Here is a 25,390-nt window from a genome sequence, read left to right as displayed (position 1 = left end):
AAATTCATGCAAACTGTGATGTCTTCCTCCTCTACTTATGTGACTGCAGAGAGGAGGACAGAGAACAGTGGACACACAGTTTAACATGATGGACTACAGGACAGGACTGCTGCTGTTAACTGTCTGCTGGGCAGGTGAAGATCATCACTATATTCAGGTTACATAGCGTATATATCTGTCAGCAGCTGATTTCACTTGATGTTTTTATCCTCTCTCCAGGTGTTGATGGTCAGACTCTGACAGAATCTGAACCAGTGGTTAAACGTCCTGGAGAATCCCACAGACTGACCTGTACAGGCTCTGGATTCACATTCAGTGAGTACTGGATGCACTGGGTCAGACAGGCTCCTGGAAAAGGACTGGAGTGGATCGCTTACATCTACTATGATGGTAGCGACAAATTCTACTCTCAGTCAGTTCGAGGCCGGTTCACCATCTCCAGAGACAACAGCAGACAGCAGCTGTATCTGCAGATGAACAGTCTGAAGACTGAAGACACTGCTGTGTATTACTGTGCCAGAGAGCCACAGTGAGAGACAATAACAGGAGAGTCGTACAAAAACTACTTCCTCTATTTGCCAGCACCACATGGGACACTTGGAACACATTTTTGCAATACTGATTGTGATTAACTGTCATGTTCATTCTAACGGTGCCCCAATTGGTCGGCCACCGATCGTGATCAGCCGATATACATACTAACTGCTTTGATCAGTGGCCTGTATTAAAGGCCGATCATAAGAGCTGATCAGATGATGCAAAAAAACAATTTCTCTAAGCGACACTAAAATGGCGTCACCGGTCTGGCAGTTTTACTTGGTGACAAGCAGCACGAGCCTACCTCGGTGCACCATGCACAAGTGTAGATAGCAAAAGACTTTTCAGCACAGCAGGGGATAGTGTTGATGACAAGAGGAACAAGCGGTCTGCCAAAAATGCAGAGATGCTTATATTTATAAAGAAAAATTTGCCATTGATGCCAAATAAATAAGCTTAGAGAGACACTGATCTCCACCCCCCACCACCACCACCTTTCACCCTCTAAACATGCACCAAACTGCCTCAGCTTTACAGAACAAAAGAACAGGACTGTATTATTTACTTGTGATGCCAAAGTCATCATAATGTTGGAAACATGTTTGAAACTTTATAATCAAATGTTTTAGAGTTGAAGTTATATATCCATAAGATTTATAAATGAAATGTTTTAAAAGTTAAAGGTCTTATAGTCTAATCCCTTAAAATTAACTTTCCTATAGTCTAATGCCTTTATAGTTAAAATGTCTTAAAGTTAACTTTTCTATAGTCTAAAGCCTTAAAGTTTTAGTCAAATGTCTTAAAGTTAAAGTTTTAAAGTCAAATGTTTTATAGTTAAGGTTTTTCAGTCAAATGTTTTAAAATAAGTTTTTATAATCTAAAGTGTTAAAACTTTAAAAATAGAATCCTAAGCTGAGAAACTCGCTGGGCTCAGTATAAACGCCAGGTGCAGGGTGGGCAGCTGGCCAAGAAAAACAGGTGTCCCCCCGAGCCCCCCCCTTATCTGTTGTACAGTGCATGAACGTGCCTAATTGGCCGGAGTGAGGAAGAGTCCTGCGGAAAAGTTGGAAATGGGTCGGGCAAAACTGAAAGGAAACAAACTGAGGGCAGAGAGCCAGAGCGAGGGGGGGTCTCCAACAGGTGCTGTCAAATAAATGAATAGATCATGTTAAAACAATAAATAGAGCTACACAATCCATCCAGGGCTTCAAAAAGACCCTGTGATCGGCATCGGCAGATCCTGCATCCGGTGATTGGCCTGAAAACTCAGGATCGGAGCACCCCTCTTAAATCCATACTATAGATTCAATGTTGAAGTCTTGTTTAATCTCATTCGTCTGAATGTTAAAGTCGTTTCCATCAAGAATTCAACATCATTCATTTGTCATTGCACAACAGAGTTCCACAATGATTCAATGTTTTAGCCCATTCCTGCAACACACAGAACAAAAGGACACATTTTGTAAAGTAGAATAGAAAAAGAAAAAAGAAATTGTCATATTTGAGTTATTTAGATACTAATACACTGTTTCATCTGCACACTTAAAGTTATAATTATGTTGCATTCTTTTTGGATTTGTTGTTTGGGGGAATGTAAACGGCAGCAACAAGATAGTGCTGATAACTTTATGCTGAAATCTGAACTTTAAAAACTTGACATCTGGGAAATATTAACTTTTATTATTATTTATTATTATTTAACAATATTTGAGCACCAAGTATCATCGATAAAAACAGTTTCTCCCCTTGTGAACACTAACATGAAGCCACCACAGGAGGAGCCCTCAGACCACCAAAGATTTCAACATCAGTTCACTGTTACAGCAGCAAGAAAAACTTGAGACTTCATGAAAGAACTCTTCTGTTTCCATCAATAGAACTGATCATTATCAGAATCATGTGAGCATTGGAAACTGAACCAGAAGTCACCTTTATTATTCAAACTACAACAAATGAAGCTTTCAATACCAATCTAAACTCTGGGCAGATACCCAGAAACAAAGGAGACAAAACCTCCCACACATGTCGACAGTGAGATCTATAATGAAAGAACATCACGGGCAGTTAACACCTGATAGAGGTTTATATGGGAGCAGATCTTCTGGTGTCAAACAAGAGAAGAACTTACTGCTTCAGTCTGATGAACTGAAAATAACAGAGATAAAAGTCAAATGATATTCCTCCCTGAGGAGGAGTCAATGCAAACTGTGATGTCTTCCTCCTCTACTTATGTGACTGCAGAGAGGAGGACAGAGAACAGTGGACACACAGTTTAACATGATGGACTACAGGACAGGACTGCTGCTGTTAACTGTCTGCTGGGCAGGTGAAGATCATCACTATATTCATGTTACATAGCGTATATATCTGTCAGCAGCTGATTTCACTTGATGTTTTTATCCTCTCTCCAGGTGTTGATGGTCAGACTCTGACACAATCTGAACCAGTGGTTAAAGGTCCTGGAGAATCCCACAGTCTGACCTGTACAGCCTCTGGATTCACATTCAGTGACTACTATATGGCCTGGGTCAGACAGGCTCCTGGAAAAGGACTGGAGTGGGTCGCTGCTATAAACCCTGGTGGTAGCGACAAATACTACTCTCAGTCAGTTCAAGGCCGGTTCACCATCTCCAGAGACGACAGCAGACAGCAGGTGTATCTGCAGATGAACAGTCTGAAGACTGAAGACACTGCTGTGTATTACTGTGCCAGAGACACACAGTGAGAGACAATAACAGGAGAGTCAAACAAAAACTACTTCCTCTATTTATCACCTCTGAACATATTCAGTCGTCTCAGCACTGATACTGACTGTGATCAACTATAAATGATGAAAATTCTTAGTTGTGATTTAATGTCTTTTTTTTCATCCTATTTGATTGAAATAGTTCTTTTAAAAGAAACATAAATCCAATAGAAGATGTGATGTAAAAAGACTATTTCTTGGTTCATACAATGCTGCTAAATAAATTATTTTATTAGTGTAATTGTCATCAGTACACATGGAGATCATGCATGTGAGTCTTCAGTTTGTAACATCTTACATCTGTGAGGAGGAGAATACAGTGATTTGCAAATCCTTTTCAAGCTATATTCAAGTGAATACAGCACAAAGACAAGATATGTAATGTTCAAACTGATAAAACAATATTGTTCATGATGAAATATACAAACATTCTGAATTTGATGCCTGCGACACGTTCCAAAGTAGTTGGGACAGGAACATGTTCACAACTGTGTTACATCACCTTTTCTTCTAACAACACTCTGTAATATACACAAAATGTGTGTATATTTCCCCCCCAAAAATGAGGTTTATCAGTTTGAACACTAAATATCTTGTCTTTGTGCTGTATTCAATTGAATATAAGTTGAAAAGGATTTGCAAATCACTGTATTCTTTTTTTACTCACATTTTACAAAACATGTTCTTTATTTTAACAGGTGTGAAGTGTGAACAGTTGACACAGCCAGCCTCTGTGACTGTGCAGCCAGGTCAACGTCTGACCATCACCTGTCAGGTCTCTTATTCTGTTAGCGGCTACAACACAGCCTGGATCAGACAGCCTGCAGGGAAAGGACTGGAGTGGATTGGAATGAAATACACTGGAGGCACTCACTACAAAGATTCACTGAAGAACAAGTTCAGTATTGACTTAGACTCTTCCAGCAAGACAGTGACTCTAAACGGACAGAATGTGCAGCCTGAAGACACTGCTGTGTATTACTGTGCCAGAGAGCCACAGTGAGAGACAATAACAGGAGAGTCGGACAGAAACTACTTCCTCTATTTACAACCATCACTGGGAACATTCATTTACTCCAGTAGCTCTTCATTTTTGTAATAACAGTCGTGATAAACTGTCAGAGCTGGAAATGATAGAGTTGATTGAATAACAGAGTCTTATTTCATCTCATGTGTCTGAATGGTAAATACAATTCAATCATTTTCATTTATTTGTGATGTCACAGTTTCTCAATCATGTGAAGATGTTGCCTCTTCCTGCTCCACACACATAGAACATAAATATAACTATTTAAAGTAAGAATAACATAAATAAAAATGAAACTATATATAAGGTTATTCATATTCACAGACACCTTTACACAGAGAGGATAAATAATTCTGTAGTGCATTTCTTAAAATGTCTTCTAGGGGAATGTAAACGGCAGCAACGAGATCGAGCTGAAAATATTTCTGACATCTGAACATTAACAACTCAACATGTGTGAAACATTGTCCATCAGCTTTGACTGCATTTGAGCCCCATGTATAATTGATGCAAACACAGTTTACACCAGAGGAGGAGCCCTCAGACCACCAATGGTTTCAACATCAGGTTACTATTATAGCAGAAAGAAAAACTTTACACTTCTTCCGTTTGTGTTTTTATGTTGGAGCAGATCTTCTGGTGTCAAACAAGAGAAGAACTTGCTGCTTCAGTCTGGTGTGTGAGTGTGTGTTATTTGCCTTCTGTGTTGATGTTGATGGACTTAAGTTCAAGTTAGTGAATTTAAAACAGTGAAAGAAGGAACGAGTGGTATCTTAGTCAAATAGTTGTCGCCCTCCTGTGAGGAGGAGTCAATGCAAACTGTGATGTCTTCCTCCTCTACTTATGTGACTGCAGAGAGGAGGACAGAGAACAGTGGACACACAGTTTAACATGATGGACTACAGGACAGGACTGCTGCTGTTAACTGTCTGCTGGGCAGGTGAAGATCATCACTATATTCATGTTACATAGCGTATATATCTGTCAGCAGCTGATTTCACTTGATGTTTTTCTCCTCTCTCCAGGTGTTGATGCTCAGACTCTGACAGAATCTGGACCAGTGGTTAAACGTCCTGGAGAATCCCACAGTCTGACCTGTACAGGCTCTGGATTCTCATTCAGCAGCCGGGCTATGAACTGGATCAGACAGGCTCCTGGAAAAGGACTGGAGTGGATCGCTTACATCTACGATGATGGTAGCACCAAATACTACTCTCAGTCAGTTCAAGGCCGGTTCACCATCTCCAGAGACAACAGCAGACAGCAGCTGTATCTGCAGATGAACAGTCTGAAGACTGAAGACACTGCTGTGTATTACTGTGCCAGAGACACAGTGAGAGACAATAACAGGAGAGTCGTACAAAAACTACTTCCTCTGTTTACAACCATCACTGGGGACAGTTGGAACATATGTTTGTAATACTGATGTGCCATAATGTAAATTCTTATTATAGATTCAATGTTGAAGTCTTGTTTAATCTCATTCGTCTGAATGTTAAAGTCGTTTCCATCAAGAATTCAACATCATTCATTTGTCATTGCACAACAGAGTTCCACAATGATTCAATGTTTTAGCCCATTCCTGCAACACACAGAACAAAAGGACACATTGTTTAAAGTAGAATAGAAAAAGATACATTGTCATATTTGAGTTATTTAGATACTAATACACTGGTTCATTAGCACAATTAAAATTATAATTCTGTTGCATTCTTTTTGGATTTGTTGTTTGGGGGAATGTAAACGGCAGCAACAAGATAGTGCTGATAACTTTATGCTGAAATCTGAACTTTAAAAACTTGACATCTGGGAAATATTATTAACTTTTACAATATTTGAGCACCAAGTATCATCGATAAAAACAGTTTCTCCCCTTGTGAACACTAACATGAAGCCACCACAGGAGGAGCCCTCAGACCACCAAAGGTTTCAACATCAGTTCACTGTTACAGCAACAACAGAAACAGTCTTTAGGACATTGGAAATAATAGACAATGTTCCAATCACTGATAAAATAGTGTATGTTGTCACAGTAACAAACTCCACGATACATTATTAAATATTAAAGCATTCAACAACTTATACAAATGAGGTTGATTACTTTGCTCAGTGTTCCTCGTCTCTGAAAGTCAGTTCCTTTTTGAGAACATACTAAAAAATATCAAACTGATAAGTTATCAGAATCATACGTGCATTAGAGACTGAACCGGTCTTTAGCCAAAGTCATGGTGGTGTTTATTATTTAGGACATAAAACATGTGATTTAAACATCAATCTCATGACGTTTGATATGACTGAAGTTTCACCAACTCTTTCTGTGAGACGGAGAGAAAACATTTTAATAAACTTTACTGTCCCATGGATGTAAATAAGCCTCCTTGTGTGTTGCCTTATAAGGACATAAAGTGTCTTCTCCTCTTGCTGGTTTCTAGTTTCTATTCATGGCTGCTCCTTTAGTTTCCAGTAGTCCTCTTCTTCATTGTTACAGCAACGCTGATTTTAAGAAATATTATCAATGAATGCTTCTGGTTGTTTGCAATTTGAAAATAAATAAATAAAATAATGTTTCAATATCAAATTTACTGGCTATAAAAGCTTCACATCAGGCTGTCAGTGGAGTTCACAGCACGTTTTACATAAAGCATGTTTTCTGTAGCTCTGCTGCTGCTGAGGAGCCCGGACCTTCTAAACCTTCCAACAAGGACTCTGCAGCCAATACAGTACCAACTCTAACATTAAACTACATAAACATTCTATAATAACTGCACTGATACAATTTTGTCGTGTTACAAAGTGTTCTTCAAACTCTAGAGGGCAGTCTAGGACTGACTGAGTTTGATACAGGTTACTTGATTTGTCTTACGTGACATGAACACAACGACTGATGATGGTTCATTTGTCCAAATCAAGCCCATGTTCCTATGTCACCTGGTCTGATGATGTAAACTACTAATCCATCAAAACACTGACCTACAAATACTAAATGTCTCTTTGGCTGCTTGATTTTGAGTTTTATCAGAACTTTACATCAAACTCTGTGAAAAATTAAAGGAACAGATCAACTCTGATCCAGGTTTATCCTCCCTGAGGAGGAGTCAATGCAAACTGTGATGTCTTCCTCCTCTACTTATGTGACTGCAGAGAGGAGGACAGAGAACAGTGGACACACAGTTTAACATGATGGACTACAGGACAGGACTGCTGCTGTTAACTGTCTGCTGGGCAGGTGAAGATCATCACTATATTCATGTTACATAGCGTATATATCTGTCAGCAGCTGATTTCACTTGATGTTTTTATCCTCTCTCCAGGTGTTGATGCTCAGACTCTGACACAATCTGGACCAGTGGTTAAACGTCCTGGAGAATCCCACAGACTGACCTGTACAGGCTCTGGATTCACATTCAGTGGCTATGATATGGCCTGGGTCAGACAGGCTCCTGGAAAAGGACTGGAGTGGATTGCTACTGACACTGACAGTAGCAACAAATACTACTCTCAGTCAGTTCAAGGCCGGTTCACCGTCTCCAGAGACAACAGCAGACAGCAGCTGTATCTGCAGATGAACAGTCTGAAGACTGAAGACACTGCTGTGTATTACTGTGCCGGAGAGCCACAGTGAGAGACAATAACAGGAGAGTCGTACAAAAACTACTTCCTCTATTTGCCAGCACCACATGGGACACTTGGAACACATTTTTGCAATACTGATTGTGATTAACTGTCATGTTCATTCTAACGGTGCCCCAATTGGTCGGCCACCGATCGTGATCAGCCGATATACATACTAACTGGTTTGATCAGTGGCCTGTATTAAAGGCCGATCATAAGAGCTGATCAGATGATGCAAAAAAACAATTTCTCTAAGCGACACTAAAATGGCGTCACTGGTCTGGCGGTTTTACTTGGTGTCTGAAGAAGATAATAAATTAGTCATTTGCAAGGTGTGTTCCAAGTTAGTACCTCGTGGGGGAACGCAAACGATAACATTCAACACCACAAATCTCAGACGTTTGAGGTTGAGTCACGTCAAAGAATATGACGAGTATTCAAAGCGAGCTTGTAGCACTAAGGAGAGAGAGCAGCTGGCATCAGCAACACTGCCACGACTCACTCAAACATCTGCAGCAGAGACATTTCAATGACAGCAACCAGAGAGCAAGGTCAGAAAGAAATCCACCAAAATAATGGTATTGATCACCAGCCGCTGTCAGTTGTGAAAGACGAGGGGCTCAGATGACTCATGTCATACATGGATCTACGTTACTCTCTGCCGGGGCGTAAATATTTCACAGATGTACGCCAGCCGCAGTTATACCAAACAATCTATACGCTTATCGACAGCCTTATGAAGAACAAGATCACTTTGATAAGTTTCACAAGTGACATCTGGAGTTCGAGTGTGTGTCTCATGTCCATGTTGAGCCTAACTGGGCAGTTTATTGATCAAAACTTCAAACTAAACAAAGTTGTTCTTTATCCTCAAGAGTTCTGCAGGTCACACACCACAGTTGCATTCAGTGACATGTTACGAGCAACGGGGATACCGAAGGAAAAAGTGCACGTTATTCATTTTTCACCTGTTTGATTCAGTGTGATCTGTCCTGTTTAATGATCTTTAAATGCCTTAAACCACCAAGACTTTGAAAGCTTCTAGTTTTTCTTTAATATCTTAAAAGTACTTACAAAATGTTTCTATTGTTAGAAAATAAAAAGGTGTTGTACAAAAATGTAGATGTTGAAACTAATGTAGAAGATTGTGATGCAACAGTTTATTGAATATCATAGCTGACTGAAGAATGGTAATGATGGGACTGATGTTCCACCATCTCTTTCTGTGAGATTCTGAGAAAAACAAAACATTTCATCGACACTTTGAATGATTGAATAAAGTTAGTCAGCTGATTAACTGTCCTGTGTATGTAAATACGCCTCCTTGTGTGTTGCCTTATAAGGACATGAAGTCTCTGTTGGACATGATACATTTCATGAATTATTTTATACCTAGAAATGATTAGGCACTATTATTTTTCCACTCAACAGGGTGGAAATTCAGTTGATAACTATAAAATACTAAAATAATGTGGCTCCCTTTCTCACACAAACAGGAACTCATTTTCCCTTTTGTAAATCATCAAGATGAAAAATAAGCTCTTTTTTTACTTTCTTGGAGATGTACAACATATAGTTAATGTATTATTTCCTCCTCTGTCATTTGCTGAGGTTTGCTGTTGAAGAGATACTCTGCTGAACTAAATGTATCTGGTTCATATTTAAATTTCCCTGTTAAACCTGCAGAGGGAGGTCCATGCAAACTCTTCCTCTCTTATAAACACACCATCAGTAACCTGTGGCAGAACACCGGGACACTTTAGTTTATTCTGTAACACTGAGATCAGAGAGAACTAAACTACAGGATGGAAAAAACGATGATCTGGAGTTTAGTTTTTGTAGTTTCTATTCATGGTGAGAAAATCAATTCTGCTTCACTTTTTAATGTCCAACCTGTTCTTTACACGTTTGTTTGATAATGATCACTATTCATTTTTCTACAGGAGTTTGGAGTGAGATCAAACTGGAGCAGTCTCCCTCTGAGGTGAAAAGACCTGGAGAGACAGTGAAGATGTCATGTATCACATCAGGTTATAGCATGACAAGCAACAATATGCACTGGATACGACAGAGGCCAGGGAGAGCTCTGGAGTGGATTGGGTGGATGTATACAGGCACAAACTCTGCTAGCTATGCCAGCTCCTTTCAAAGCCGTTTCATCATGACTGAAGATGAGCCCAGCAGCACTCAGTACCTCCAGGTCAACAGCCTGACAGCAGAAGATTCTGCTGTTTACTTCTGTGCTCGAGAAGAAACAGTGAGTGAAGACAGTGGAGCAGCTGCACAAAAACCTCCACAGGCAAACAGCCATGTGATCTCAATGACATCTGGGTTTACATACCATAATCCTTTTTTACCAAGTCATCCGGTGAGTTTATGTAGAAACAGTTTATGTAATATCATAGATGATAAAGAATGGTAATGGACATCTAGTAGGTTGGCGTTCAATATATCAATACAAGAGTATAAAGTAATGTGATTTAAATCAAATGCTTTATACAAACTATAATGCTAAAAAGTAAATGACCTATTTAAAACCTTAAATAGTTCTGCACTGTTTCTTCAGTGCAGGAAACTGTGTTGGGTTTTTGTACGAGGGTTTATCACAGTGGGGGGGCACCGAGATACAGAGCCATACAAAAACCTTACAGCAATAATCTCAAACTCAACCATTCATGTGATGGACCAAAGAGCACAGGACGAAATATATCCCTCTAAAAACGTGGTCACTACTGTGTCGATGACTTTGATACGCAGATTTGTGGTTAGAAGTCTGATTTTTAGTCGTTTACAGCCACAGTTAGTCCACAGATGTAAATGTTACCTCTCAGTAAACCTCTACTTTAAAATAATATTTTGCATCACTCCGAGCCGACGCTTACAAGATGACACCAGGGTTTCACACTGACCGGGACTCCTGACCAGGACTTCTGTCTAATAAGGTTTTAACACATTTTTCTGGTACTTCAGGTTTTTGTTCAAGCTTTGAATGGAGGCGTATCACTGTGACTCCTTTGACTACTGGGGGAAGGGGACTCAAGTCAGCGTTTATTCAGGTAAGTCACATTTAATGTAATATATTTAGAGACTAGTTTCTTTTACTTTTCTTAAAATGATCATTGATGTTTGAGAGGTTCAGCTCAGTTCATATTTAGAAAAATGATTTCACTGCAGCCGTTTCTTAGAAAGCATTTAGAAAAGTTCCTCTTTGGCATTAAAAGTTCATATTTAAGAGATGGTTCGTTTTAATCTTTAAATCCACCCGGCCGATTGAAATCCATAGTTTTTGAGAGGTTTGTGTGTTTGAATACAAGGTCTCGATGCCCTTCAATTAAACTCTGAGTGAAGAGATTATTGAGCTCACACTTAAATAAAATGTTAAATATATATTATAAAGTTTCTTTTGAAATTCCAGGAGCATTGACTTTAATAGGACTATATAATTACACTGAACTGTTGATCAGTTTAAGTTCTGAGAAAACAATTCTCATCAAGTGTTTTATATGTCTTGTTACAATTAAACAATAGACCCACTACATTCTAATAATAAATACTTCAATACTTTATTAAAACTGATTATTATCATATACGATTATTATGGCCACAGAACAGTGCAGTGACTTCACTGGCTTCACTAGCTTCTAACGTTAAGATTTAATACGCAAGTTCATTATGTAAACATTTTTATTTAATCAGTATGTTTTTCTTTATATTACGTTTTATTAAAAATTGTATTATTTAAAGTCTTTTCAGCTTCATGTCTGTGAAATGCTTAAATTTTGTATAAAGATAACAAAATAATTTTAAATTTTAGACAGAAATTGTTCAGTATATCAAATCAGAATTCTTGAACAAAACATTTGGTAGTCGTAGTATATAGTAGTTTTAGTTTTTAGTGTTTAAGTGTCAGTATCAGAGTCACATCCCTTGAAAGTGTCCACATACTTGGCCAATAAAACTGATTCTGAAATCTGCCGCAATATATTTTATAACAATAGAATAGTTGTTATTTATATATGATTCATATATGATGAGTTGTGATCATTTGTTAATTTCTATTAATTTTATTTTAACCTTATAAAATCTCTCTCTTTGAAAGGACCTCCACCGACTCTGTTCCCTTTGGTTCCATGCGATTCTGGGACTGGAGATACAATCACTGTTGGCTGTATGGCAGACGACTTCTACCCACAGGGTACTTTGCAGTGGACCGATGCCACAGGGAACAGCTTGACTTCTGTACAATATCCTGCGCTTGTCAAAGACAACAAATATATAGGAGTCAGTTTGGTCAACGTACCAAAATCTGACTGGAACTCCTTCAAGTCTTTGAACTGTTCTGCGACTCATCCTCAAGGCCCCCGAAGTGTGAAAGTTAAAAGTATGTAATTTTTTACCCTCTATCGTGGCTCTCTTATGTGTAGTCTAAACGCATGACCTTGTTTTTATGTTAGCAATTGATTTTCTATTTTAAATTTTTATCTACAAAGTCTACAATGAACAATCTTCTTAACTAATCTTCCTCTGCTTTTTCATTACTACGCATAGAGGCCTCGACCCCTCCAAAGATAAATCTGGTATCAGTGCCAAGAGGAGACACTCAGACTCTGGTGTGTACAATTGAGGAATTACCTAACAAAGACCTGTCAGTAAAATGGACGAAAAATGGAATCAATGTACAAGACTTCACTTCTTGCCCCGCCCAATCATCCGGAGACCTGTATTCATCTGTCAGTGTCCTGAATGTGGAGAACACAGACTGGGACAGTAATGCTGTTTACACATGTGAGATGACGCACAAAGGCACTGCATATACAAAGAAGGCCTCTAAAGGTACAGTCATTACTGCTGTACTATTACTCCAAGTAACCTGGTTGTAAAATAACAGTGAACATTGAGCTAAAATAAGCTAAATGTTTTCTCTGTTTATCTCGTTTATGTAGCTGCTGTCACAATGACACTCAAACAACCAAGTCCCAAAGAGCTGTTCAATAACAATCAGGCACAGTTGGAGTGTATCGTTACTGGACAAGACAAGGCCATTGTAGATGTGATGAAGATAACTTGGCTAATTGACGGAAACAATGTGACTGACAACATAACAGAGAAAACAGAATCCAGAAACGGTCAACACAGCAGAACCAGCACGATGACTCGGAGTTTCTCAAAGTGGCAGGAAGTTAACAAAGTGCGCTGTTCTGCTGGAGGAGACAACAGGACACCGGTAATTCAAGAATTCACTGTCCACAAAGGAGGTATGTTACCGAGTGATGGAAACTCATTGATGAAACAGCAAGCTGTGTGTAAAATGAACATTAATCTTGTAGATGAACCTCATTGCTAAAACAAGTGTCTCTTTCAGATCAGAACTACTACATCGCCTGGGCAGAGAATAAAGGAGAGAAGACTGGCAACTATGTTGATGGCTTTGACCTCCCCCCACAGAAGACTCCAAAGGGCTACTTAGTTACAAGTATTTACTATCCAACTGAGAAGACAAATTTGTTTGTGTGCAACGTCTGGCCTGCTGGCAGCGAAAGATCCTCCATGATTCCAAAATCAGTGTCTCAGACCAAGGGTAACTCGAGTGAATGCGAAACAGTTTAGATTGCATGTGGTATGTAGTGCTCACGTTTTGTTCTGTCCGTGTGTGTAATCTGTGCTGCGGTAACATGTGCACCCTGTGATGTCACCAGTCTTTGTGATTGTAAAACACAACAGTCAACATGTCAATGTAGTTTTGTTTGTCATCATATGGTGTTTCAAACTGTCTGTCACATTGTCTAACAGCTTGAGAAGCATGCTTATTGTTCCAAATAAATGTTGCATGGAGAAAAGTTTGTTACATGTTCATGAATGACTTCTACATTTTTAAACAAACTGAAAAGCTTGCACAAAGTAACTCAATAAATAGGCTTATATTTAAGGCAAATTTAAGGCAATCAATTGCCTTAATTTTTTTAAGTTTATCAACTTAAAAGTCAAGTGTTTTCAGAGCTTAAATATTTGGATTACATGCTACACATACCTTTTGATTACAGTTAAATTAAAGTGCTTATTAAGCCAACTCAAATATTTTTTGTTCATGTGACTTAAAGTTTTGATTCACCTATCCCAAGGGATTAAGTTAACAGAACTTTAACAAAATGAGTACACAAACAAACTCTTTTTTTGTTAACAAAACTCAGTATTTATTAGTCTCTTTTGTCATTATTCTTCATTAATCTCAACACAAACACATTGGTTGTGAAACTTAAAACCATGTGACTCAAAACTTAAAAACTTTGTGGCAAGTGATTGCCTCAATTACATCGAGTAAAACCAACTTTAACAGTTTGAGTAAATGTCTTCTATTGAACAGTATTTTCTTGCCCACTTCCATTTTACACACTGTTACGCCACGGTTAATAGGGATAAGACACAGAAAGACATTTTAGTAGAAAATGTGAGTACATTTTAGAGTAGATCTGGTCCTTGATCTTGGATAGGTGCGGTATAGTGCACAAATGAGTCCAAACATTACCAGGAGCAAGTCTGGTGAGGCTGACCACAATGTCTCTTTGTGACGACACAGATGACGACAGAGATTTTCACCACTTAGCAGTGAACTGGACTTGTTTCATTATCACTGATGACGGTATGGATGGCCACAGAAACATCTCCAAGCTCTGGCTCATCAGACTCGTCCTGAATGAAGGAAAGAGAGATACTAATTACAAACTAGTCCAGCTAGTATGAAGGTAGTTTAAAAAGAAAAAAACAAAATATGCACACTTTACTACGCAGTACTTTTGGGGTGTTTCAGATCAACAGATTTACTTTCACATTCAGACAGTTAGATTCTAAAAATTCATCAGTCAGTGTCCCAAAAAAAGTAGACCACAGTTTCCTTATTTGAGACTCATTAAGTTGTTAAAAAGGAGGTGTCCATTGAAGCCACTTGACTCCTTAAGGTGGGTCGTAGTGTAGAAAAAAAATCAAACATGTTCATTAAGCAAAAACAAAGCTCTACCCAACAACATCTTCCTATGCTGCTATATTTTTTGACTCCAACCTTTGGAGTTATGTTTGTAAGTTATATTTTAGTTAAAAATGTTTTTGAGAGTTGTGTTGTGAGATGGACCGATGCTAAGCTCAGCATATATTTGGAAATGTTTTACCAGACCTCCGTATTGCTGTGAACAAAACAACACTGATCTCATTCATTAGTAATGGGAAGACCAAATATATGGACAGACAGACTGAACAAGGGTAAGTGAGAAAATGTGCATTTTGATGAACTGTTCACTTAATATAGAGTGGTATTGGTAATCATTCAAGGAGACTCACTGTGCAGGTTCTGAAAGACTTCCTCACACAGATACAGAGGCAGGGCATGGAGAAGGGTGGTACACCTTGTGTGGATGTCATGAAGTCCCTAAAACAATAGGGAGAATAGAATAGAAGTGAAGTTTACTGAATAAACCTCATTTTAAACAGTCCAATCAGAATATATATCTACACTAAAAACCTACTCACATATTTATCAGTCGGGGAAGATGGGGGTCAAGCTCAGCGTAGAATGTGCTGGGCAGGCTCTGGCTTGTGATGTTTAAATTCTGCATTCACCTAAATTTAAAAACAGAGCGGAAGGACAATACAGCAATATCAATAAGTCAGTTCAAGAGTAATATAACTAGGTTAATGTGATAGTTGTGGTTCTTCCCCAAACAGTGGTACTTGTTCCTCCATACAAGTGTAATAAATACTCCAAGTTTGACCCGTCAACTCTTTCCCTGTGGCGAGAACGAGAGCATCACCTGTACTGTCAAACAAACATGTAGCGCTTCTTAGTGATTCAGAGACAAAGCGGTTCCACCACTTTGAAAGCAAGAGGGCTGGAAAAGAGCATTGATAATGAACTCCAGACAAATGTGTATTATTGTGTATCCTCAAAAACATTTTTCAGCTCAAACTTGTGGTGGAGTCAAACATGGAGGATCTATCACGCTCCTATAAAGTAGTAACTAGCCACTAAGTGAGTAAGAACCACAACTATCACTTTAACCTCCACAGAATGTGACATATGTTATCAACAAAGAAAAACAGGTAAAAGAGCTAATCCGTATTACCTCAGACTCCATTTTGAGAGCAGCCAAGAGGTCCATGAGCTCTGCGATGATTTTTTAAAATGCTTTCTGAAATGACAGAAGAGAACAGATTCAGAAAAATGATGCTGAAATGTGCATTTAAAGGGCATATAAATGACAGGGCTGACCATGCTCTGCATCACTGATAACTCTGCCTGGGTAGTATCTTCTTTTTTTTTTGCATGTCACCGTAGTATATGGTATATGACGGGATTTGTGTAAAAACAACAACAACAGGCTGAGCTGCTGCTGTCATTAAAATGAGAATAGCTGTTCCACCTTAAAGGTCAGTCCACCTTAAGTGAGATTGGCCTGAAGTTGTCGCTAGATTCGGAGCTAACCCCCTTCACTTTAAACGGAGTTATAGCATTTATTCACCGACAAATAGCCTAGACTGTACACACACTGACACTGCACCGCTATGTTTACAGCTAACGTTACTGCTAACTTTATACTTAACGTCACCCGCACTGTCTCTCTCTCGCTGACGTTACCCAGTGTGCATTTTCCCGTTGAAAATATGTCTAAAAATAGACGTTTAGTTATCTTCAAATAGTCGATGAAAAACGTACGCTTTTCAACCAGTTTTGAAAGTCTTGAACGGAAAAATGCGCACTGGACAGGTTCATTACTGTCTGGTTTCAAAGCATCACCAACTGTGGCCCCGGTTTCCCTGAACAATGCTACTTTAAACGATCTTCTGCAAGCAGTCATAATTCCTTCCTCTAATGTTTCATTACTCTCAAACGAACATTTGAACGTATATTACAAGTTTACATTCTACAGTACCTTTGTGCAAATAATTCAAGCATTAATGTGAATCTCCTGACTCAACTGCTGGCTAATGTTAGCTAGCAATTATCAACACAAGCTCAACATTATCGATCCCAAAATATCAACAAATGCTTTAAAATATAAAGACATATAAATATTTAACACTTACGGTGAGAGAAATGCTGATTACTGCCGATAAGAGCGTAGTTCCACCTTACTGCAGGCATTTGTGGAGCTTTCTTGACTTCCGAGCCCCGTGTTCCCACAGCCTACCGTTACTGACGTTGATGACGTCAGACGCACGCATTTAAATTGAAACAATAGAAATAAGTACAGTGAAATTATACTTTTAGAGTGGTGCTTAATTAATCCGCAAGATAATTCAAGTAAATCAAAAATAATGAGTTTAGCTAACTCAAAAAGGAAGAAAAAGTCACAGGAACTGAAAATATTTAAGTTTACACTAGTTAATGTATTTAATTAATTTGAACGTTTGGGTTTACAGTGCTGCAGTGAAAATGGAAATATTGTGATGCTTTTTAAATTTTGAGAGCAGAAGGGTTTTCAATTTCCTGGCGCTGCTAAACATATCATCTTTCGAGAGTCACTTCCAATTTTCTATGCACCTCTGGGACCACACCTGTGGCAATGGAACTTTGTAGAAACTGTCGGAGCTAGTGAGACACTCATCTTTCATTGCATATATTTGCAAATCAGCACGTAACCAAGCGTGAAGAGGCGAATTTGCACACAGCAGACACATCCTCACAGACAAAGATAACATTAAAAAATGTCTAGAGACAAACGTGAAGCAGCAGCATAAATCAGATATATCCAATACACAGAATATTGAAAGCTTGTTAAACAGTACAACAGAACATATGTATGTGTGTAGTGTGTTTGTTTTGCTGTGTGGTGAAGAGTTCTTGGTGATATAGAGAGGGATAGTTTCATATAAGCGTTCTTGGTTTGTAGAACATCATGGCAGCACACATCAGACAGAGCTGGAAGCCTCTGAGGTGGTGTTTAATGAGTCTGACCTTCTCACTGGTTCAATTGAGACCAAAGTTAAGAGGCTAGAAATGTGTGATCTTGTAACCAAATTGGCAGATATGAATGGCGATGACAGAGCCAACGAGCAGTTTGCTGCAGTTACTTATAAGGTATGTCATCCAACATTTCTAACAATGTTTAAATATATGTTTAATGAGCGTAATCAGCCTGGTGACAGTAACTGTTGGAAATGAAAGCTCGCTGCATCCCACTTCCTGATGGCACACACAACCTCACGCCGTGTGTGTGCTGCAGGTGAAGCCGCTAAAGAAAACCTTTCGCAGTATGTCCACTCAGTTACCAGCCCGTATCTGTAGCACCGAGACGAGGTGCCGCTGACAAAAGCACGCACCCCAAACGTTTTAGCCCAAACTGGATGAAGATTCAGCTGAGCAATTCATGAAAAAAGCAACTGTGCTTAAAGATGGAAACAACTTCAACATTTAGAAGAACTTCCTATTGCAGAAACGTGGGGTTTAAGCACATCGACGGTATCACCTTTAAGTTCATCACCTTTGTTTACTAAACAAACTCCTTTATTGATTGGGTTATTGAATGATTGTGGCTGCTGACTGTGTGAATGAACACAAGGAATATTGGGCGGTGTTATTTGAACCAGATCGCTACAAGAGCTTAAAGGGACACCTTCCGATGTTTCGGTTTGCCCAACCTTTTGCCAAATCTGAACCATGACATGATGAATGGAGATCCTGATAATAGTTGCCAAGTTAAACAGAAAAAGCTTGTAAGCTGTTTTGACATTGCTTCTTGAAGATTCACAACCGAGAATAATTAAAAATCCTCCAGTAAGAACTGAGTCAGAATGACTAAAATCCATACGTTACCTAAACCTAAAAAGTTAATGGACTAAAACATGAGATACTTTCAGTATGGATGTTGTGGATGATTGAGTGGATATGACAGCCCGATATCATAAACCTATATCCATGTCCAAGTAATGCAGCTAAATCAAGTATATCTGGTTATCCACGCTGCAGTAACTGAAGGTGACAGGAGGATGTGATAAAGCTGTACACCAACTGTTGGCAAACACTTAGTTTTATATAAGCCCCACCACAGGAAAGGAATACCTTTAGGGAAGTGGTTAATAAATGGTACATTGGGGATTGCTTTAGTCAGTGAAACATGTTTGCTTTTCATGTTTTTTTCATTATAAAAATGTATGTTGGTTAAAACTGTACTCAAACTAACATTTAATCTTTAGTTAAAACATAAGATCAGAGTAAATATTACATATATACACTAATTTACTGAGTAAGTACAACAATTTAGAATATGATACAAGCTCCCAAGTATTTTCGTACTATAGTTCAATTGAAACCTCTCCTTACATTTAAAATTTCATTGATATCACATAATTTGACCTCAGTGGCGTGAAAGGCTTCTTTGAGGTGCTTGTTTTTGTATGTTGGATGTGTTGACATATCACACTGTGACGGTGCTTTTGACATCTGGGGAAAAGGAACCATGGTGACCGTCACATCAGGTAAAATAATTCATTTTGGTCTTGATAATGACAATTTGGTGATTACACAGTTAAATATGAGGTATTTTGACCTCAGTGGCTCGAAGGGAGTCTTTGAGGTGCTTGTTTTTGTATGTTGGATGTGTTCACATATCACACTGTGACGGTGCTTTTGACATCTGGGGAAAAGGAACGATGGTTACAGTCACATCAGGTAAGCCAAACACTTTTTTTGTCTTTTTAATTTGTTTGTTTGATTTTGAAGCAGAATTAGGAAATCCAGTTTTGACACCGTAAGTTAATGTATATCTGGAATACTGTATGTTAAAGGTGTTAAAATCCATAGACTCAATTTAAACTGAGCGGATCCAATTTCAAAGTTGGTAAGTGCAGAGGCCAATGTAACTATGTAATAGGGTAGATTATTACAAAATCACACACTATGGAACATGTAGATGCTTGAGATCCAGGTTTTTGTATGCAGCGGTTAATTATTTGTTGAACTGTGACAACTGGGCTTTTGACTACTGGGGAAAAGGCACTATGGTCACTGTCACTTCAGGTAAGTGATTTTAATATGTTTGATTAGTGAATGAAACTCCCATTGATGCCATTACTAATGCAATTTAATCTTTTTTCATGTGGTCACAAGTGTTGAACAAGGATATCATAGCCAACAGTATTTTGTAGGCTGGCATAGAATCTCTGATAATATTAAAACTCCTGGCTGGTAGTTCTATGGACAGGTTTATATCTAACTTTGGTTTTGGCAACAGTTCAAATCAAACTGTTTGATGAGAAGTTATTATTAAGGGATATTACAGTAAAAAGTAAGTTTTCGTGTTAAGTCCTTATGACTTTCTGAACTGTGACAACTGGGGTGCTTTCGACTACTGGGGAAAAGGCACTATGGTAACGGTGTCATCAGGTAAGATTTGCACTGCTAAATCCCTTTTTAAGTTACATTTAAATTGCTAAAACCTCTAAAGATTTGGAGTGTCACAAAATGAAAGTGTTTTACTATAAGGGTAAAAAAAAAAACGGTAAAAATTCTCTGAAGACACTGGTGAAGATTTATACTAAGTGTATTTTATTTCATTGGAAGAAAATATATGACAAAGCGAGCATTATTAAAAGTTAGAGTAGAGTAGAGTAGCTCTCAACGTTAGTAGACAGCCTTTTCAGACTAGTGGTTCAGTAATTTCAGCGCTGTGTTACTATGAAGCTTTTGACTACTGGGGAAAGGGTACAATGGTAACTGTTACATCAGGTAAGAATACTGTTTAATCTCAAACATATTTGCCTAATTTAAACAAAAGTTAAAGTTAACAAAATGATATGATGCCATAAACTCAGTACTGTATGTTTGTCAAATGTACAGCTACACTCCATTTAACTTTGAAAAAATAACAATGATTATCATCAAAGTTACGGACTAAAAGTTATCGACATTTATATTTTAAAAAGAGTAGACCACAAATGATATTACTGAGGGAGGCTAGTTCATCAAATAACATCTAAAGAAATGTGATAAGATAAAGATGTATGTACGGAGCGCACTTCTCTCATTCAACATATGAAAAGGTTAAGGTATTAAAATGTATCCTTGATTGCAATGCTTTGCTATGCTTTTGATGAAGTAAGCCAACTTCATTCCATTGTTAACTTATGTTTGATGAAAAATATCTTATTTTAAATGTTCACTTCACTTTTTTAACGGCATTTTTGTTTCTACTTTGTTAGCATGTGTTTCCAAGCCAACCGTGTATCCTCTGATACAATGTGATTCTGGGACTGGTGACCTGGTCACTCTTGGCTGCCTTGCCACTGGCTTCACACCGTCCTCAGTGACCTACACATGGAACAAACAGGGGTCTAACTTGCGGGAATTCACTCAGTATCCTCCAGTACTGAAAGACAATGTTTATACGGGAGTCAGTCAACTCAAAGTGAGCAGACAGGACTGGGACAACATGAAGCCCTTCCAATGTGTTGTGACAAATACAGCAGGAACAGGACAGGGGACATTCATCAAGCCACGTAAGTCTTGTGTTTAGTCATATATAAATGCCTTTATAGTAGTTGATTTGAAATTTAGCAGGTTAACATGGCAGAGCTGTTAACATATTTTAGCATTGTGAAACAATTTAAAAGGTTTTCAAATTGATTGTGATGACACAAAGCGTACATGTATTGCCAGTAGATGACAGTAGAATACAGTAACAAATACATAAGATCCATTTCTTACAGTGCACTAATCAATAATAATAATAATACATTGATAAATGTTATTGGTGTAATGTGTCTCTACTAGTTTTATTACTGTGTTCTTTAGAGGTGTTATCAGAGGTAGACTAACCCCGTCATTGTACCTTTATCCTGAGCTGATATTTTGACGTTTGAAGTAAAAGTAAAAGTGAGCCATCACTGTTGTAATTGTTTTACAATATACTCAATTATGAAGGAACGTGAACACAAAGGAGAGCACAAAAAATAATTTAGCTATTAAAAGGTTAGAGTGTTTCTAAGGTTTCTAATGTCATAATGAGCAGACCTGACCGGTTAACCAAACAGTGTGGTGGAATGAGAAGGTTGGCACTTTCTCGTGCACATACAGCTGCTGACTCAGTCTATATTATCTATTACTAATATTCTGCATGCCCTCTGCACCTGCTGAAGAACAAATTATTGTTGTGTGCTCTGCTTCTTTCCATCTATCTGCATAATCATAGTGATGCAGATAGATTGAACCTTTATGGTGATAATTAACGTTCAAGTTAACTCCATGTTTGCTTGCCTGAGCAGTCAATGTATATGCAGAAGCGAGCATCAGAGCTCTGCTGTTCAATTGTATTTTCCTCGAGTCCTTCTGCACACTTTAAAAAGAAGCTAAAGAGATCCTTTGAGTTTTATCAAACTACATGAACCTCTGCTTCTGCATATATATATTATACACACACACACACACACACACACATCCCCTGCTTGCGCATACATATATTTGTTTATATCTTTTTCTTTTTCAGATATGCCTTATCAGATACCAGATGTTAAAGTGTTTGTCTCATGTTATGAGGATCACGAGGTTGCCTTCACCTGCATTGCCAGTGATTTTTCACCAAGTAATCAAAAAGATCAAATGGCTGAAAAATGAAGCACCAATAGCCGATGAAGCAAATGTGATGAAAAGCTCTTCTGCAGAGAAAAAGACAGCTAATGGACTGTACAGTGTTTACAGTGTTCTCAAAGTACCAGCCAGTGAATGGACTGAGAGCATTAATTATACATGCGAGTTTGAAGGGAAAGGTCAAAATGGTGCAACGTCCAATAGATCCACTGTGTCCTACAAACAGACGTCCTCTCCCTCTAGTAAGTAAATGAATACTAATTATTGAAACATTTTGTGTGAATTTCTATGGTTTATATTCTCATTGGTTTGCAGCCATTCCTGTCCAATAATGTTTCCCTTATTCCTCAGCCCCAAAGGTGACGGATGCAGTGAATTAGCTGCTGACGTAGTGATCAAAGACCCTTCACTGGAGGACTTGTTTTCAAAAGGAAAAGGAACAATAGTATGTGAAGTCAAGGTAAATACGCCATCAGTAGAAGAGGTACGTTGGGAGGACGAGGAAGGAACTGAAATCGCTAATGCCAAATCGAAGGACAAAAAAGGACGTGGAGGCCTTTACAGAGTACCACTCGAGATCACATTTGAGGACTGGACCCGGGGGATAAAACCCAGCTGTGTTGTTATTCATCCAGATTTACATGAACCGCTCAAGAAACCCTTTGAAAGGAATATTGGTAAGAAAACTGAAGGGCTGTCTTTATTTTTTCTAATCATGCCATCAAATCCAGTGATCTTTCTCAGCTGATTATGGAGCAGAGATTTCCTTCAGCACTGTATGTGTGGCAGGAGGTTTAATGTTTCTCTCATGCTTGCAGGAGGACCGACTCGGCGTCCTTCAGTGTTTATGCTGGCTCCAGTAGAACATACTAGACAAGAAATGGTGACCTTGACTTGCTATGTGAAAGACTTCTACCCTCGTGAGGTTTTGGTGTCTTGGCTTGTTGATGACGAGAAAGCAGATTCAACATACACGTTCCATACCACAGAGCCTGTAGAAAACCAAGGATCCTATTCGGCTTATGGCCAGTTATCGCTCAGCCTTGATCAGTGGAAACAGAGTGATGTAGTGTATAGCTGTGAAGTGTCCCACGAGTCTATGGCTCAACCAAACTCAACCAAAGCTATTGTCAGGTCCATTGGGTACAGAATGCATGAAGGGAACAACCTGGTCCACCTCAACATGTTTCGACACATGCCAATACTGCCTTTTTAAAATGCGTTGTTGTCTATTGAATTAACTGACCGAACAACTGTTTAAATCTGGTCTTACCTCGAAGGTTATAAAGTATATAACCCTACAAGAAATGACTCAAATACTTTTGAAATCCAAAAACCAACATTTAGCTTTGAACGTTTTACTTAAACTATGAAGGGCATAATTATGAAGATGTCAGACAAGTACTCATTGTGATATTTTGTTATACAGTAATGTAGGCCTAACTGGAAAAGCAGGACTTTGATGACTTTGGTGCATTTTCACTCAACATTTGTTTTCTTTGTCTTCACAGGTTAAATGAAACAAGGTGAACTTTCTGTAAGACTTATTTTGTCTGCCTTTTTTTCATTAACTTAAGAGTCATTATTAAGAGTATTGTGTAAGTATTTTCCTTTGTTTTAATTACAAAAGCTTTATGTCTGCTGAACAAAAATGTTTAAATGTCATTAACCATTGATGTTGATCCATTTTTTGCTTTTCCATTTAATTGTTCATACTATCTATTGTCTAAATGTCTATTTCACCAAAACATTTTTTAATACGTAACACTTATTTCTTGTTATTGACATTTTAATTGTTTTATCATGTTATTTATTGCATTACTCTGTTTATCATCTCCATTGCATCTGCAAAAGACAAAAGTTCTCGGTTCTATTATTAAGAGACTTAAACCTTCAGCAGGTCCTGACAAGCAATGCAAAAACTATTGTGCATGTACACTGACATGAGACGACATGAGATATTTAAATGTGCACTCTGTTTCTCTTACTGGCATAACCCCACCTCACACCTGGAGTCTGTGATGCTCCGTTGCTCATAACTTTGTTTCACTTCTGTAATTTGGTGCTTTACTAGGGGCGGCTGTGGCTCAGTGCTAGAGCCGGTCGTCTTTCAATCGGAAGGTCGGAGGTTCGATCCCCAGCTCCCTCACGCTCAGGTCGAAGTGTCCTAAATTGCTCCCGGTGGCATAGCCAACGGGTATGAATGTGATATCTGATTGACAGTTGGGCACTTTACGTAGCAGTCCTGCCATCAGTGTGTGTGAATGGTTGAATGTGAAATGTAGTGTAAAAGCAGCTTTGAGTGGTCGCAAAGACTAGAAAAGCACACAAGTACAGTCCATTTACTTTATTGGGAGCTGGGTGTTACTCAATGCTTCCGCCTGCTGCTTGCCCTGATCACTCTACCCTGTCATGCTGCAACATCTGTGCAACAGACTTCCAGCCTTCTCTCCACCTAACTTTTAGGACACACACCATCTAGCCTAGACACAAAGGTATTACCATTTACAATTCAGGCCCACATAATGTAAAGGTATGTACAACTGCTGATATGATATCAGCTCATTTTTTATAAATAAACATCTAATAGTTAGAAAGAAGCAAGCAAAGGTAAAATAATACTCTCTCTCTCTCTCAGGACCGCAGGTTCTATCTCCAAACATCAATAAAATCAGCAATAAAAAAAGGTCATAACTTTCTTCAAGGATAGGCTTATACTGCAGTACATTGTTCTCACAATACCAACACCCCTGTGTTACTTAGATTGTCCACAAGAGTGAGACAAAGCTCCACGTACAGCAATGTTGAGCTGCATCCTCTGTGAAACACCAGTTGGGTAGACATTTGATGATTCTGAACTGGACTTGCTAAATGCTAAGACACAGAGGTACATTCACTT

The 25,390-nt window shown here is 38.5% G+C and overlaps 1 long non-coding RNA gene, 1 pseudogene and 1 gene segment (V, D, J or C); 2 read left to right on the top strand and 1 right to left on the bottom strand.

The window, feature by feature from the left end:
- Nucleotides 1-85: 85 nt before the first annotated feature.
- Nucleotides 86-23,707, top strand: LOC138602579 (immunoglobulin gamma-1 heavy chain-like; annotated as a pseudogene).
- Nucleotides 10,556-13,717, top strand: LOC138603187 (immunoglobulin heavy constant mu-like). The segment is given in 6 exon segments: nucleotides 10,556-10,978; nucleotides 12,022-12,303; nucleotides 12,471-12,755; nucleotides 12,866-13,225; nucleotides 13,285-13,500; nucleotides 13,713-13,717. Coding segments are annotated over 6 exon segments (1,215 nt in total).
- LOC138602775 (uncharacterized) lies at nucleotides 14,150-16,100 on the bottom strand. The gene is made up of 4 exons (XR_011309216.1): nucleotides 16,034-16,100; nucleotides 15,441-15,530; nucleotides 15,252-15,339; nucleotides 14,150-14,609 (listed from the first exon to the last, which is right to left on the bottom strand). It is a non-coding gene; the product is annotated as an uncharacterized lncRNA (long non-coding RNA).
- Nucleotides 23,708-25,390: the final 1,683 nt, after the last annotated feature.

Source organism: Semicossyphus pulcher, unplaced genomic scaffold (genome assembly GCF_022749685.1).
Source record: "Semicossyphus pulcher isolate SPU_LCO1_2020_fin unplaced genomic scaffold, fSemPul1.0.p SCAF_23, whole genome shotgun sequence".
NCBI lineage: Eukaryota > Metazoa > Chordata > Actinopteri > Labriformes > Labridae > Semicossyphus > Semicossyphus pulcher.
Note: the sequence above shows the minus strand (reverse complement) of the source record. Positions and strands in the feature narration are given on the sequence as shown.